The 13,240-nt window shown below is 59.4% G+C and overlaps 1 protein-coding gene across 1 annotated transcript in view; it reads right to left on the bottom strand.

Moving 5' to 3' along the window:
• The window catches only part of LOC103599605 (protein very KIND-like), a 48,090-nt gene that overhangs the window by 11,532 nt on the left and 23,318 nt on the right, over nucleotides 1-13,240 (bottom strand). The window contains exons 4-9 of the mRNA XM_008583756.1: nucleotides 7,135-7,281; nucleotides 6,659-6,776; nucleotides 4,657-5,390; nucleotides 2,343-2,457; nucleotides 1,399-1,470; nucleotides 1,253-1,314 (exon numbers count right to left, since the gene is read on the bottom strand). Coding sequence (XP_008581978.1) covers nucleotides 1,253-1,314; nucleotides 1,399-1,470; nucleotides 2,343-2,457; nucleotides 4,657-5,390; nucleotides 6,659-6,776; nucleotides 7,135-7,281 — 1,248 coding nt within the window. The remainder of the gene's footprint in view (nucleotides 1-1,252; nucleotides 1,315-1,398; nucleotides 1,471-2,342; nucleotides 2,458-4,656; nucleotides 5,391-6,658; nucleotides 6,777-7,134; nucleotides 7,282-13,240) is intronic.

The following is a 13,240-nucleotide window of genomic DNA, read 5'->3' as shown; positions in this document are numbered from 1 at the left end:
AATGAGGCAAGAAGAAACCCAGGGCCCTTGCCACCATGTTGCTTCTTCTCTCCCCGGTGCAGGTCGATCGTCTCGTGCCCGCTCCGTGCAGAGTGCAGGCTGTTTAGCTGCGCTCGGCGGGAGGAGCAGGGACGTGTCATCTCCACCTTGGCACTGCCTGCTTATTGCCCGGTGGGGGCAGGAGTCCGGGTTGCTCAGTTGGCCCCACGACTCCCGAGGAGGGGGCCCCTCATTGCTGCTGGGTGGGCGGGGAGTCCTGGCTGGAGGGTGGGAGCGCCTCGTCTTGCAGTCCTGGGGGGCTGCTCACTGCCGCACTACCGCTGCTCCGGAGACCTCCTCTGACACCACCCAGCCGGAGCGGGCCCCATTATGGGTGGGTGGGTGGACGTCCAAGGCCCCACGTGGTCTCCACTGACATCTCAGTACAGGCTGGTGGGGACGAAGGTCCTGGCTCCTGCTCAACCTCTGATGCTGCCTGGCTGGGCAGGTGCTGGGAGCCTCTTTAGTCTTACGGGCTTAAGCTCAGGTTCCACATCTGTCTCTGCTGGCTTGGGTGGGGCCACGGTGTTTTCTGTGGTGTTTGGCTGGAGTAGGGTGGATGATGTCTAAAAATGTCTTGCTAGCGGTTCCTTCCTGGCTCGTTGGCTAGAGGGCCCAGGCTTTTGTTGAGGCTTTTTTTCTGTCTGTGCCTAGTGCTGGCTTCTTAAGCTCCAGATCTTGATAATGAGGCAAGAAGAAACCCAGGGCCCTTGCCGCCATGTTGCTTCTTCTCTCCCCGGTGCAGGTCGATCGTCTCGTGCCCGCTCTGCGCAGAGTGCAGGCTGTTTAGCTGCGCTCGGCGGGAGGAGCAGGGACGTGTCATCTCCACCTTCCCAGGGTGGAACTTCTATGGTGGTTTTGAATATAATCAATTTCATTGCATTACAGTTTGTGTAATTTAATTCTTGATACTGGCTGTGTTTAACAAGTGCCTTGCAGATATTCCTGAAAGTTCAGCCCTCGGCTCTGGTCAGCCAGGAGGGGCGACTCAGAGTTGTCCATGCGGGATCCTGCCCAGGCTGCCCCCACCGGGGCCTCGGCCATGCGGCCCTGGGAGGGGGGAGGCACCTGCCAGGAGGAGCCGAGGGGCCGGACGTGGAGCTGCATTTGGGGACCCACCATGACTCCCCGAGTCCTGACGCTAGGCCTGCTGAGGGCTGGGGACAGGGGCGAGCAGGAAGCCGTGAGGAAGGACAGGGAAGGGCCCAGTTACCTTTTCAGTCCCCAGCTTTTCCTCTGCCACTTCGGGAGCCAGGAAGAACGAGTCGTAAGAGCCTAAGAGAGAAAACCCGGCTCAGTTTTCCCTTCAGCCCAACAAACACATGCCGGGACCGCCCGGGGATGACCCTGAGTACCCACCGTTGGCAGGGGGTGGCCCAAAGAGCACAGCCCCGTCCTCAGCCACCAGCACAGAGTCCAGGCACAGGCAGGCTGCAAACAGAGCGGGGTCAGGGCAGGCGGGCCCACCCTGCTCTCTCGGGGCCTGTGGAGCCGCAGTCAGGATGGGCAGCGCCCCCACCAGTCCCCATCAGGCAGGCACCGTCCACGTAGGCAGGACACGTGCCGCCTGCCCCACAGACCCCCATGTCACCAGGGGGCGCAGCCTCCTCCCACCACAGAGGCCCCTGGCAGAGTGGCTGGGGGGGGACAGGGCCTGGGGGGCCCCTGAGCTGCACCCCTCCCTCCCACCGGGCAGAGCTGCAGCGGCTGGCACCACGTGGCTGCATCAGGCGCTGCTAGCTGGGAATGAAAAGGGGCTGAACAAAGAGGAGGCGTGCGGTGACGACCGTGCCCTGCAGGTCACAAGCCCCGGCCTGAGGCCCGGCTGCCGGGCAGCTCTGGGGCACAAGGTGTGGGCAGCTAGAGCCAGGCAGCCCCTCCCCCGCCCTTGTAGACATTGTCCTCATCCCTGCCCGTGATGTTTTAATACCACAGATGTTCCGTCCATGGGTCCTGCTGTCTGTCGGGGTTGAACTTTTGGAGGCCACAAACCAGCGCAATGTCTAAGATCCCTCCCCGACCTTCCCACACCACATCACCCCCTCAGGATGTGTGGGTCAGAGACACCTGTACACAGGCTCCCCCCTCTTTATGCAGGAGTCGCATTGTAAGCATCTGCCCCTTGGCCCCCAGTGCAGAGATGCTCCCCAGGGTGCCCCAGGCAGGCCGAGCCCCCTTTGCCAGTGTGGACACTGTCCCCAGTGTGGATGCTGCCCCCATCAATGTGGACACTGCTCCTGCTCTGGCAGACCCGTGCTGGCCCTGAGTCCCTGGGCTTGGGCAGGGTGGGCTGCATCGGTCACCTGGGTGTGCGGTGTGCGTCTGCAGGGCACGCAGGCAGGCGAGGCACAGGGCCCACAGCTCGTACTCCCTGAAGGGCCGGCCCAGCTGGGACAAGAGGTCCTGCAGGGACACCCACTGCAGGGGAGAGAAGCAACTCAGTGTGGACAGGACCCAGCTGGTGGCCCCACCAGACGCCGCAGGAAGGATTTCCAGCAGATGGTGACAGCACAAGAACCACTTCACCCCGACCACGATGCATGCCTGACAAAAGGGGCCGGGAAAGTCCTGACATCAAAACAAGTGTTGACGAGGACATGGAGAACTTGGAGCCCTCGTGCACGCCGGTGGGATGTGAGATGGTGCAGCCACTGCAGGAAACAGTGCACTGCTCCTCGAAAAACCAACTCCACTTCTGGGTACACACCCCCCAAAATTGAAAGCAGGGTCTTGAAGAGATATTGGTACACCTAGGTTCACAGCAGTCTTAGTCACAGTGGCTGAGGGGGCAAACCACCTAGATGTCCATCGACTGACGATGGAGAGACACAGGGTGGTCCCTCCACATGGTGGAGCAGGACTCAGCCTGAAGAAGGAGGGAAATTCCAACACACACGACAGCATGGGTGGACCTGGAAGACGTTGAGCTGAGTGAAACACGCTGGCACAAAAGGAAACACCGCAGGGCTCCCCTGACACGAGCTACCTGGGGCATCAAGCTCAGGGACAGAAGTGGGGTCCTGGCTACACGGGGCTCGGGAGGGGTGGGGACTTGCTGTGGACAGGGACAGAGTTTCAGTCTGGGAAGATGGGAAGGCTCTGGAGATGGACGTGGTGCTGGCTGACAGCGGTGTGAGCACATGAAATACCACCAAACTCTAGACTTAAAAACGGTTAATGTGCGGGGCTGGCCGGCTAGCTCAGTGGGTCAGTGCGTGGTGCCCATAACACTGAGGTCCACGGTGCAATCCCTGTACCAGCCAGCCTCCAAAACAAGCAAACAGAACCAAAAAGATGATTAAAGTGGTAAAATTCATATCATGTGTATTTTCACACACACAAGTCCTGAAGTCAGAAGAACGCATCAGCCCGGAATGGAGTCTTCCACTTGGAGGCCCACGGAGCTGGGACCAAAGCCCTCACCCTCTCGAATCAGAAGCACGTGCCTTAGCAGAAGGCTCCAGAGACGAGGGTCTTCACCAGAGACCCCCTCCAAGGCCCCTCGAGCACTCGGAGGCTGAGACAGGCAACAGTTTCTGTCCTGCGGCTCTTCCCAGCTCATGGGCTGTCTGTGCCGGGCTGGGTGGGTGGCCTGCATTCTGCGGCCCCAGGCCCCCCAACAGTATGGGTTACACATGGGAGCTGGAGAACTGAGCTTGGGACCCAGGATGGTGGATCCCTGGCTCTGGACCAGCCCTGATGCTTGACAGGCTGTGCCTGTGCCAGGTGGGCCCTGACCCTGGGACAAGGGTGTGCTTGGTTTTGGGGCGGGGAATCCTAGTGGTTAGGACGATACTAGGCTTTTGGTCAGTTTTGCTCTGTGTGGAGCTTGAGGTCGTAGCTCTGCCCCTCAGGGCGCCGCCTATGACGGGCCGCTCTGCCAGTGGGTGCCTCGGTTTACCCGTCTGGAAAGTGGGTGTCGTGCGTGGGAAGGTGTACCAAGAAGGAAGGCCGTGGGAGAGCTGGAATGTGGACGGAGTACATGGTGCACCAGGCCCAGGAGGAGGAAGGCCCTTCAGCATCTCGGGACTCCAAGATGGACTTTTGTTCTAAAGTCACCATATTTTTCACGTAAATCACCCTCAAACGCTCATTGGGGTAAGAATAAAAATAAAAATCACAGGACGACATCCCCCGTCCTCTGGTCAGCAAAGCCAGGCGGGCGCTGGTCACCCTGCCATCCCAGCCCCACCCAGCAGCGGCACGGGGCCGGCCTCAGCCGGGACGCAGCAGCGGCTGCGCAGGCACAGACGCTCCTGGCATCTCAGTCTCAACCCACGGTTTGGGTTTCTAACATTTAAACAATCAGAAGACGTAGAAGAGGAAGGCCCTGAGTGTTAGGACTGGGAGCCGAGCCCCTGAGTCGACCCCTGTGGGAGCTGGGGCTGTGGGCCCCGCTGGCGGGAGGAAGACCGACGTAGGACATGCTCCTTCCGCGACCGCGTGGGGCTGGGCTGTGTGCAGGTGGCACCTGTGTGTGGCTGGGGGAGCTGGAGGACGCCTCCCAATTATTGTCAGAGTGAGGGTTAAGGCTACCTTCCCTGCATTAAAGAAGGACCCAGGCAGTGCGGCCACCACTCACGGCACCCCCCGCCCACGCGGCCCTGGGCCACCCACCTGCTCGGAGGCTGCACTTCCAGGCTGCCTGGCTCCTTCCGGAATCTCCTCGTTGTTCCCCGCACTGTGGGCCTTATGGTCTGCATCTTGAGGGTCCACGGGATGGGACAGGGGTCTTTCCTCTGCAGGTCCTTGGCCAGGGACTGAAGTCTTGGGCTGTCCTGAGACCCTAGGCTGCCTGTCCCCACTGTGGCCTGCGCCTGGAGCCCCCACCAGCTGGATTGCGGGCTCCTGCTCGGGCCATGGTCTGCACTTGGGCTGTGCCTGGAAGCTAGAAAGGCCATTTTTCCCCTCCAGAAAGACCTTCCTGGGGTCCGGAGGGGAGAATTCGGGTATGGGCAGCTGGCTTGTGGAGGTCAGCTGCAGGCAGAAGGCGCTGGCCTCGGGGCCGGTGGGTGGCAGCCTGGGGAAGGACTGTACCTTCCTCAGACGGCTCCTCTTGAGGAAGCCTCTGTCCAGCTCACCCAGGGGGCATCTGGTGTCCAGGATGAGGCTAGCCAGCCCCTCCTGGCCGTGGCTTTCACCGTTTTTCACAGGGGCCGATAGCAGAGGCTTGGGAGGCGGGGGTCTGGGGCCCCGGCCGGTCTCCCGGTCTGGGCCTTTGGGGGCAGAGATCAGGGGCAGGTGCTCTGGGGCAGGCAGGGCCCCTGAGTCAGCCCCAAGGTCCCCAGGCAGCCTCCTGGGCCCTGTGCTTCTGGGGACAGGCCTCCCCCTCCAGGTGGTCTCACTGACATCTGGACACAAAGCAAGACATGGTTACCATGGAGGCCCCTGCCAGGGACCCCCGCCTTGGCCACCTCTGCCCCAGGCTCCTGCAGGACCCCCTCCTCCGCCCATCATCACAGACCCCCAGCACAGGGTCTCGCAGGATGGGGGCTCCTGTCCTGCGCTCCCAGGCCCCCACCCCTTCCCTCAGTGCAGGCCCCAGAAACTTCCTCACCTGCCTCATTAACCACCTAATCCTGCTAATTAAAGAGGCCCCAGAAGGCTCCTGGGCCTCCCTCTTGCAGCTCTGGGCCCAGCTAATTATCTCACCCAGAAGCTCATGGTTTTTCCATTGCCATCACTTGAGTGATACTCCCCAGAGGGAGAGCCTGACTCTAGCCACGGTGTCCTGGGGACAGTCTCCATGCACGTCTCAGCGTGAGTGGCCGTAGACACGTGCGTGCCCCCTGAGTGACTTGTGCCATTCCCCGCGGCACTGTGGGGGCTCTGCTGTCTGCTGTGTTAGCACAGTTGCCTGGGGCAGCATCACAAACACTGACTCTGCTCGGAGCATGGCTGGCTGCGCGGGAGGGCCTTGAGGCCACCGCGAGACTCCTGTGACTGGGCTCCCCTTTCCTGAGGCCCCCCGAGGCTCCGAGCTACAGGCAACAACCCAGTGCAGACGCAGCATCTGCTCAAAGGGATCAGAGACCACTCCAGGATCTAATGAGAGCTGTGAACACCACCAAAGTGACATCAGTGGCTTTGCCCTGTGACGCATGCGGACCCGCCAGATGCTTTGTGGTGCTGGCAAACGGAAGTTAATTGTGAAAGATCCCACATCCATTTACCAACATGCTCATGAAACTGGGACAGAGATGACCAGCTTCCTCGACCTCCAGTTGTGTGGGTGTCGCAGAGCTTGCACCAGTGTCCTGAGTGTGTGCCTTAGTGTGGAGTGCAAGTGTGTGCATCTTGTAAATGTGTGCATGTTTGTACGTGTGTGTGACTGTGAGCAAGTGAGTGTGGGTATGTGAGTACAGGGGGGCACACTGCTCTGTTTGAATACACGTGCGTGTGTGAGCGTGGGTGTCTATAGGGTCATTTATGAGTGAGCATGTGATCCGTGTTATTGTGTGTGCACAGGATGTATATAAGCATATCTGTTGTGCATGTGGATATGCGTGTGAAGACACGTGTGCACATGCATACACGTGTGTATATACACACTACACGCGTACGCATGTGTACATGTGTGAATATGTGCACAGATGCACATGTGGGCGTACGTGCCTACCCTGAAATGCTCCAAAGGACTCGATGGAGAGCACCCGCCTCCCCACGGCCGAGAGACTCCGGCACAGGCGGCAGGAGGACGTGAGCTGCATCTTCTCTTCACACAGCGCCATGATGCTCTGCGGGCACGAGTGCATGTCTCAGGCAGGAGGCCACCCAGGAGGAAGCCCCGCCCCTGGGACCTGCGGCCTTACACCACACCGTGTCCTTCTGAAGGTGGTGGCCGATATCCCCGGAGCCTGCCCACCTGCTGTGTCATTTTCTGGGCTTACAGAAAACCAGGCAATTCCGTTCAGCCCATGATAATTATAAGACAGAATCTCCCACAACACAAACGTACAATAAAAAAATCAAGTCCTTATTTAAACAAAGGCAGCGCGATTCAGTTCTGGTCGAGGAGCCCGAGTGAGGCTGCTGGCCCGCACGCGTTGGGTGTTCATGTGGTGCTGGGCACGTGGAGGGTTGGGGGGAGCTCACCTCAAGGTCAGGCCGGTCCTGGGGGTCCTCCGCCTGCATCTGGCCCAGCAGCACCTCCAGGTCCTGGCTCAGCCTGGGCTCCAGCTCCGGCTCCACCACGTACTCCAGGGCAGCCTTCAGGGTGGCCCCCAGGGAGTAGATGTGAGCCTGTGGGCACCACGGGCCATCAGCGCCTTGTGCCATCTCTGCGCACGGCCGCTGCTCCCCTGAACCGGGAGTGCGCGTCTCGGGGCCCACACATGCGAGGCCAGGACAGCAGCTCCCTCCACGGGGATTCTCCTGACGGGCACCACGGGCCATCAGCGCCTTGTGCCATCTCTGCGCACGGCCGCTGCTCCCCTGAACCGGGAGTGAGCGTCTCGGGGCCCACACATGCGAGGCCAGGACAGCAGCTCCCTCCACGGGGATTCTCCTGAGGAGGTGCAGCAGCAGCACTGGGCACCCAGGCTGCCCTCCCGCGCTCGGGTCTAGGGTCTGCGCTGGCTCAGCTGCACCCACAGTCCCCTCCCGGGCTTCCCATCTCCCAGCCCCCACTCTCCCAGGGCACAGAGGCCAGGACCCCCTTCCCTGATGGCTGCACGTCTCTGAAGGGTGGGGGCTTTCCTTTTTAGATGTATTCTTCAAAAACTCACACCTTGGGCTGGGGGCCAGGACGGCTGTCAGTCCCTGGGGTCTCCGTCTCACCAGGGGAAGCCTGCCACCCAACCACGCCTCTATGCGTCCTAAAGGTTCATGGAGGATAGGGCTGGGCTCCATGCCCTTGGGGACCCCGTGACACATAGGTGCTCAGGCAGTGGAGGTCCCTCCCCTTATACTGAGGCCACTGGACGTTCTCCTGTCACAGTCGACGCTCTGGTGAGCGCCCCCGTGTGGACGTCTTTGTGCTCCACACCAAGTTTGTGAAGCTCAGTCCTGGAAAGTGGGACTGCAGGGTCCCAGGCCACGTCCGTTCACAATTCACAGCTGCTGACAAACTTCCTGCCTAAGTGACCAACTGGTTTAAGTGCCCACGCCCCCACCCTGCTCCCACCTGCTGCTGCTTTGCCCCCTGTCACCATGACTGAGACCAAGCACATGCTGTATCCGTTGTGGTTTTAATTTTTCCTCTCAGTGCCCCCTGGGCAGCGCTGGCCTCCTACCCAATCGTGGTGGTTTTGGGCACACGCTTTGTACCGTGGGGCCTGACCCTTGGCCTGGCGCCACACGCATGCTCACGGCTGTCATGCACCGTTTAGCTTTGTTTACGTGTCTTCTCACATTCGAAACCTCCACTTTTTAACTGGTGAAATCGGATTTTTTTTCTTTAGCAGCTTCTTAGGAGGACCTTCTCCAACCCAAGATGATAAAATGGCTTTCCTCTGTTTCTGGTAATATTTTTATAATTTAAAAATACCTAGATCATTTGAAAGGAACGTGAGTTTGTCCACTGGTTGCCACCCGTCTGTCCTCAGCTCCGGGGCCCTGGGCGTGTCCATGCATGTCCACGCGTGCCCCCCGCCCCGTCAGGACTGTGCGTTTTTTTTTTTTTTTTCCTGACCGGTAAGGGGGTCTTAACCCTCGGCACGGTGCCAGTGAGCGCACCGGCCGTCCATATATAGGATCCAAACCCAGCGCCGCGCTCTCCCGCGTGAGCCCCGGGGCCGGCCCAGGACTGTGTGGTTTTAATGACAGCAGCCCAGAGAGCGTTCTGACATCAGGGGGACATTTGTTTTCTTTTTCAAAAACAGTTTGTCTACTTTCACATTTGTTAGATTTTAAAAAACAAAGGCAAGCTCCCCCACCCCCATTCAAAAGCAAACCAGAAAGGGCTGGGATTTTATTGTAACTGCAGTGGCTTTTTATATGAATTTGGGAAGGACCAACTTTTTACAGAATAAAATCTTTACATGCAGACAGTGTCTGTCTTTTTTTAAATTTCTTTTTTAGTTGACAACTAACAATCGTGTGTATTTATGAGGCACAGCGCGATGTTTTGAGTTTGCAACGCGGGGTTAGTTGCTCGTGGCTCGTTCTCCTGTTCTTGGAAGAGTCTCGATCCTTCCTGCTGTACGTGCTTCCAGGCTTTCTACAGTTTTTGTTGCTATTATAAACGGAACATTTTTTTTTTTTTTTTAAAGATGACCGGTAAGGGGATCTCAACCCTTGGCTTGGTATTGTCAGCACCACACTCAGCCAGTGAGCAAACCAGCCATCCCTATATAGGATCCAAACCCGTGGCCTTGGTGTTATCAGCATCGCACTCTACCAAGTGAGCCACGGGCCGGCCTTAAACGGAACATTTTAATTTCATTTCTAACTGGTAATTCCCAACACAAAGGAAAGTGTTTACATTTTGGGAAGCATCTTGTTTTCGGCTACCTCTTAAGCTTCTCTCTCAGTTTTCACCGAAGCCTCTTGGATTCCAGACCCCCAAACGCATCACCTGCACACCGTGTGACACTGCCCCTGCCACGCACACTCTGCAGGTGTGTGGGCGGTGTCTGGGGACCCCAGGAAGGCCCCTGCAGGGTGCAGCTAGCAGAACTCGGTGATGGGAGCCCTCTCTTCCGTGAGTGCAGGTTGCATTCAGTCATGAAATTGTGTCCGCCAGCAGATCCTCTCCCTGGACAAGCGTCTCTGACTTGGGAGTTTCCTCGAGGTCTGGTCACTTTGCTTGCATTGGTGATGAACACTGTGACCACGGTCTCTGCCGTGCCTGAGGTGTGGAGATGACAGGGACATCCTCATCCTCATGGGCTCCCACCTGGAAGCGTCCAAGCCTCCAGGTGTGCCATAAGGATGGCTGCTGGGGTGACCAGGTCCCGAGGTGTGGTAGTGCCTCCCTGACACGTCTAAACTCAGAGTGCGTGCCTCGCTTTACTGGTGGCCTTCGCTGTGGCTTGTCACCTGTAGCCGGGGCAGTGGACGTGGCCCCTTATGAGGGTGAGGGGAAGGGACACTGCGGGGAGGGGCAGCGAGGCAGCCGCTGTGTCACGGGGCCAGTGCCCACTGCCCATACTCAGGTGGTTCAGAGCCGCCTCTATGGCAATTCTGCCAGGACGACAAGCAGGTGCAGGTGAGGATCACAGGGACATTGGGCTCCGTGAGTTCCTGTGGTTTGTGGCAGGGCTGTGGACACAGAGAGCTGGCCTTCTCTGCCCTGGGCCTGGCATCCAGCAGCTGCTATGGCCGCCCCGCCGACTCTGGTCCCTGGGCTGCTCAGTATTTGTTGTGGTCATTTGGAGGACAGTTGTCACGACGGCACCATGCTCAGGCCAGGCTCCTCATGTTCTCTCTCCAGTGGGCGCCCGCATTGGGCAGGGACGCTGCTGTACCCACACGTGTGGCACCTTGGGTGCCCTCTGCCTTTCTCTGGAGGACGGCACCAGCTGGACCCTCCCGCTCCCACTAGAGTCTCTTCAGAGTGGTGTCATCTCTCCACACACTCAGCCAACTCAGCCTTGCTTGGTGCCATGTCCCCACAGGCGCACCACCCCCCAGCGGCTCTAGGGGCAGCACCACAAGCAGGAGGGGCCAGTGAGACCCCCAGAGGGGGCAGGAGCCGGGCTCAGACCACTAGGCCTGGGGGACACAGTCCCCAACCCGACCTGCACCACCTTTGAACCCCAAATACCTCATGACACAGGCTGCTGGAAAGGGCTGCAGAGCGGGATGCTGGGCGTGTGACAAATGTGCGCAGGGCGGAGAACTCTGCAGAAGCTTCTGATCCAGGAGGACAACGCACCACAAACCACAGCTGACAGTGACCGACGCAGAAGCAACCGCCGGAGCAGCGATGGCGGGGCGACGTGAGAAGCGGCCAGTGTCTGACTGCTCCACCCCTGAGATTTCCCTAGAGGTACTGGGTGGGGTCACGCTGTCAGGGAAAGCCCCTCTCAGGAAACAAGGGCACCTGAGGCCCTGGGGCATTCCCGGCAGAGGGGCTGCAGGGGCAAGGTCATGGGGCAGCGAGGGCACCAGGAGGTGGAGGCCTTGTCCTGGGAGCCCTGAGCAGTCCTGCCCTGCGGCCTTGGCCAAGCCAGAGGGGGAAGGAGCGGGCGGGGTAAAAGAGGGTGAGGTTGGCCCGCCGGGAGCCAGAGGATCACCCTGGACACGGCAGGAGCAGGAGCAATCAAGCCGAGGAGGCCAGAGCGTCGCTGCTCCCTGCAGAGCTGCGGGGACGCAAGTGTGCAAGGCCCCTGCCTCCCTGCAGGCGCCACGTGGCCTGGCCACCCCCGGGAAGCAGAAGACGGCACAACTGAAACATCCCTATGAGATCAGATTTCCCGAGCAAACGCAGTCAAGCCAAACAGGCTTTATTTCACGCTTGGTAAGTAAAAGTTTCCCCAAGTTAAAAAGGTCGACTTTTGGGGAGGGTGGGACATGGGGCTCCGGCAGGCCGGCCCCGCTCTGAGCTGCAATTCAGGCGACCAGCTCTGCACCATCTGTGGTGCCCGGATCAGGGTCCAGTTCGGCCCCGAGAGGCTCCTGGGAAGCGTTTCCAGCTGTCTTGAGGTGACCAGCTCAGACAAGAGCAGTCACAGGCGACTCATCAGGGCTCCAGGGTCCGGCCTCCCATTGTCCTGTGCTGCACTCGACGTGTGCAAACGCACCCACCGTGAGACCGTCACATATGCTCACCGGGGGTTTCCAGGGCCACTCTGTCCCGGGGGCTGCCTGACCCTGGAAAGGGCTTTGCTGACCAGGGCTCTCTGGGAAATGGCCAACCCAGGCCTGCGGCAGGAACCGCAGAGAGGGGCCGGCGCATCCTGCCACGCCCCGAGGCAGGTCAGAGAGGTTCCCACTGGCTGGACAGGGCCCTCTGCGCTTCAGTCAGAACCACAACAGAAGCGACTGGAACCCACCAAATGTGCTTAAATCATGAGGTCGTAAGATTCTAAAGCCGACCCTCCATGGTCACAGCTGGACTGAGCCAGGGGACAGACTCACTTGTGTGCACACAGGCAAGTACCAGGAAGAATCGTGTTCTTCCCATGGTCCTGAGTGCCGGCCCCTTGGAGTTGCCTGACGGCGAGGAGGGCAGGTGTCCCGCTCACAAACACAGACAGTCGCAAGCCTGCACGAGTTGGTGGGTCGGGGTGGCCCCCAACGGCTCAGGGAGGCAGACATCACGTGCCCCGATGGGCACACACACCTGCAGGAGGCTTGTGGGGACAGAGGACACACGCCCGGCCTCTGGGACAAATCACCCGCTTTCCTCAACAAACCTCACAAGGAAGAACGAGATGGGGGCGGGCAGGGTTCCTAAGAGGCTCAGGAGACGCCCCAGCCAAGTGCGCCAGCAGATCGCGCTCGTCTCCACGGACGAGGCCTCGGGCAGCGGAGGCGGATCCGCACCCTGACCCCACAGGGGCTCCTGCGGGAGGCGCTGCTGAGGCTTTCAGGTGGGACGGTGGCACTGTGGCTGCGTTTCCAGAGATTTCCCGTTTTCTTGAGGAATCTGACACCGTTCACTGGTGCGAGGTCGTGGGGTTCGTATGCTGCTCTCATCCCCTCCTTCCTGCGTGTTTAGAGTGTTTCATTATAAACATTAAAAAAACATATTGTCCACTGACGGCCTTGTCTTCACCAAGGATGGAGGCTGAGACTCAACGCCGTGCCTCAGGCACACACCACTCTACATACATGTGCCCACGACACACACCACTCTACATACATGTGCCCACGACACACACCACACTACATACATGTGCCTACATTCAACGCCGTGCCTCAGGTACACACCACTCTACATACATGTGCCCACAACACACACCACTCTACATACATGTGCCCACGACACACACCACACTACATACATGTGCCCACGACACACACCACACTACATACATGTGCCTACAACAAACACTACACACATGTTCACAACTATACTATACACATACGCCCAGTGACACACCACACCACATACATGTGCCCACGACACACACCTCACTACACACACACGCCCACGACACACACCACCACCCATCCACTCACCCACCCATCACCCATCCACTCACCCACCCACCACCCATCCACTCACCCATCCACTCACCCACCCACCACCCATCCACTCACCCATCCATCACCCATCCACTCACCCACCCACCACCCATCCACTCACCCA

The sequence above is a fragment of the Galeopterus variegatus genome, unplaced genomic scaffold (genome assembly GCF_000696425.1).
Source record: "Galeopterus variegatus unplaced genomic scaffold, G_variegatus-3.0.2 Scaffold3028, whole genome shotgun sequence".
Taxonomy (NCBI): Eukaryota; Metazoa; Chordata; class Mammalia; order Dermoptera; family Cynocephalidae; genus Galeopterus; species Galeopterus variegatus.
This window is presented reverse-complemented; position numbering and strand designations above follow the sequence as displayed.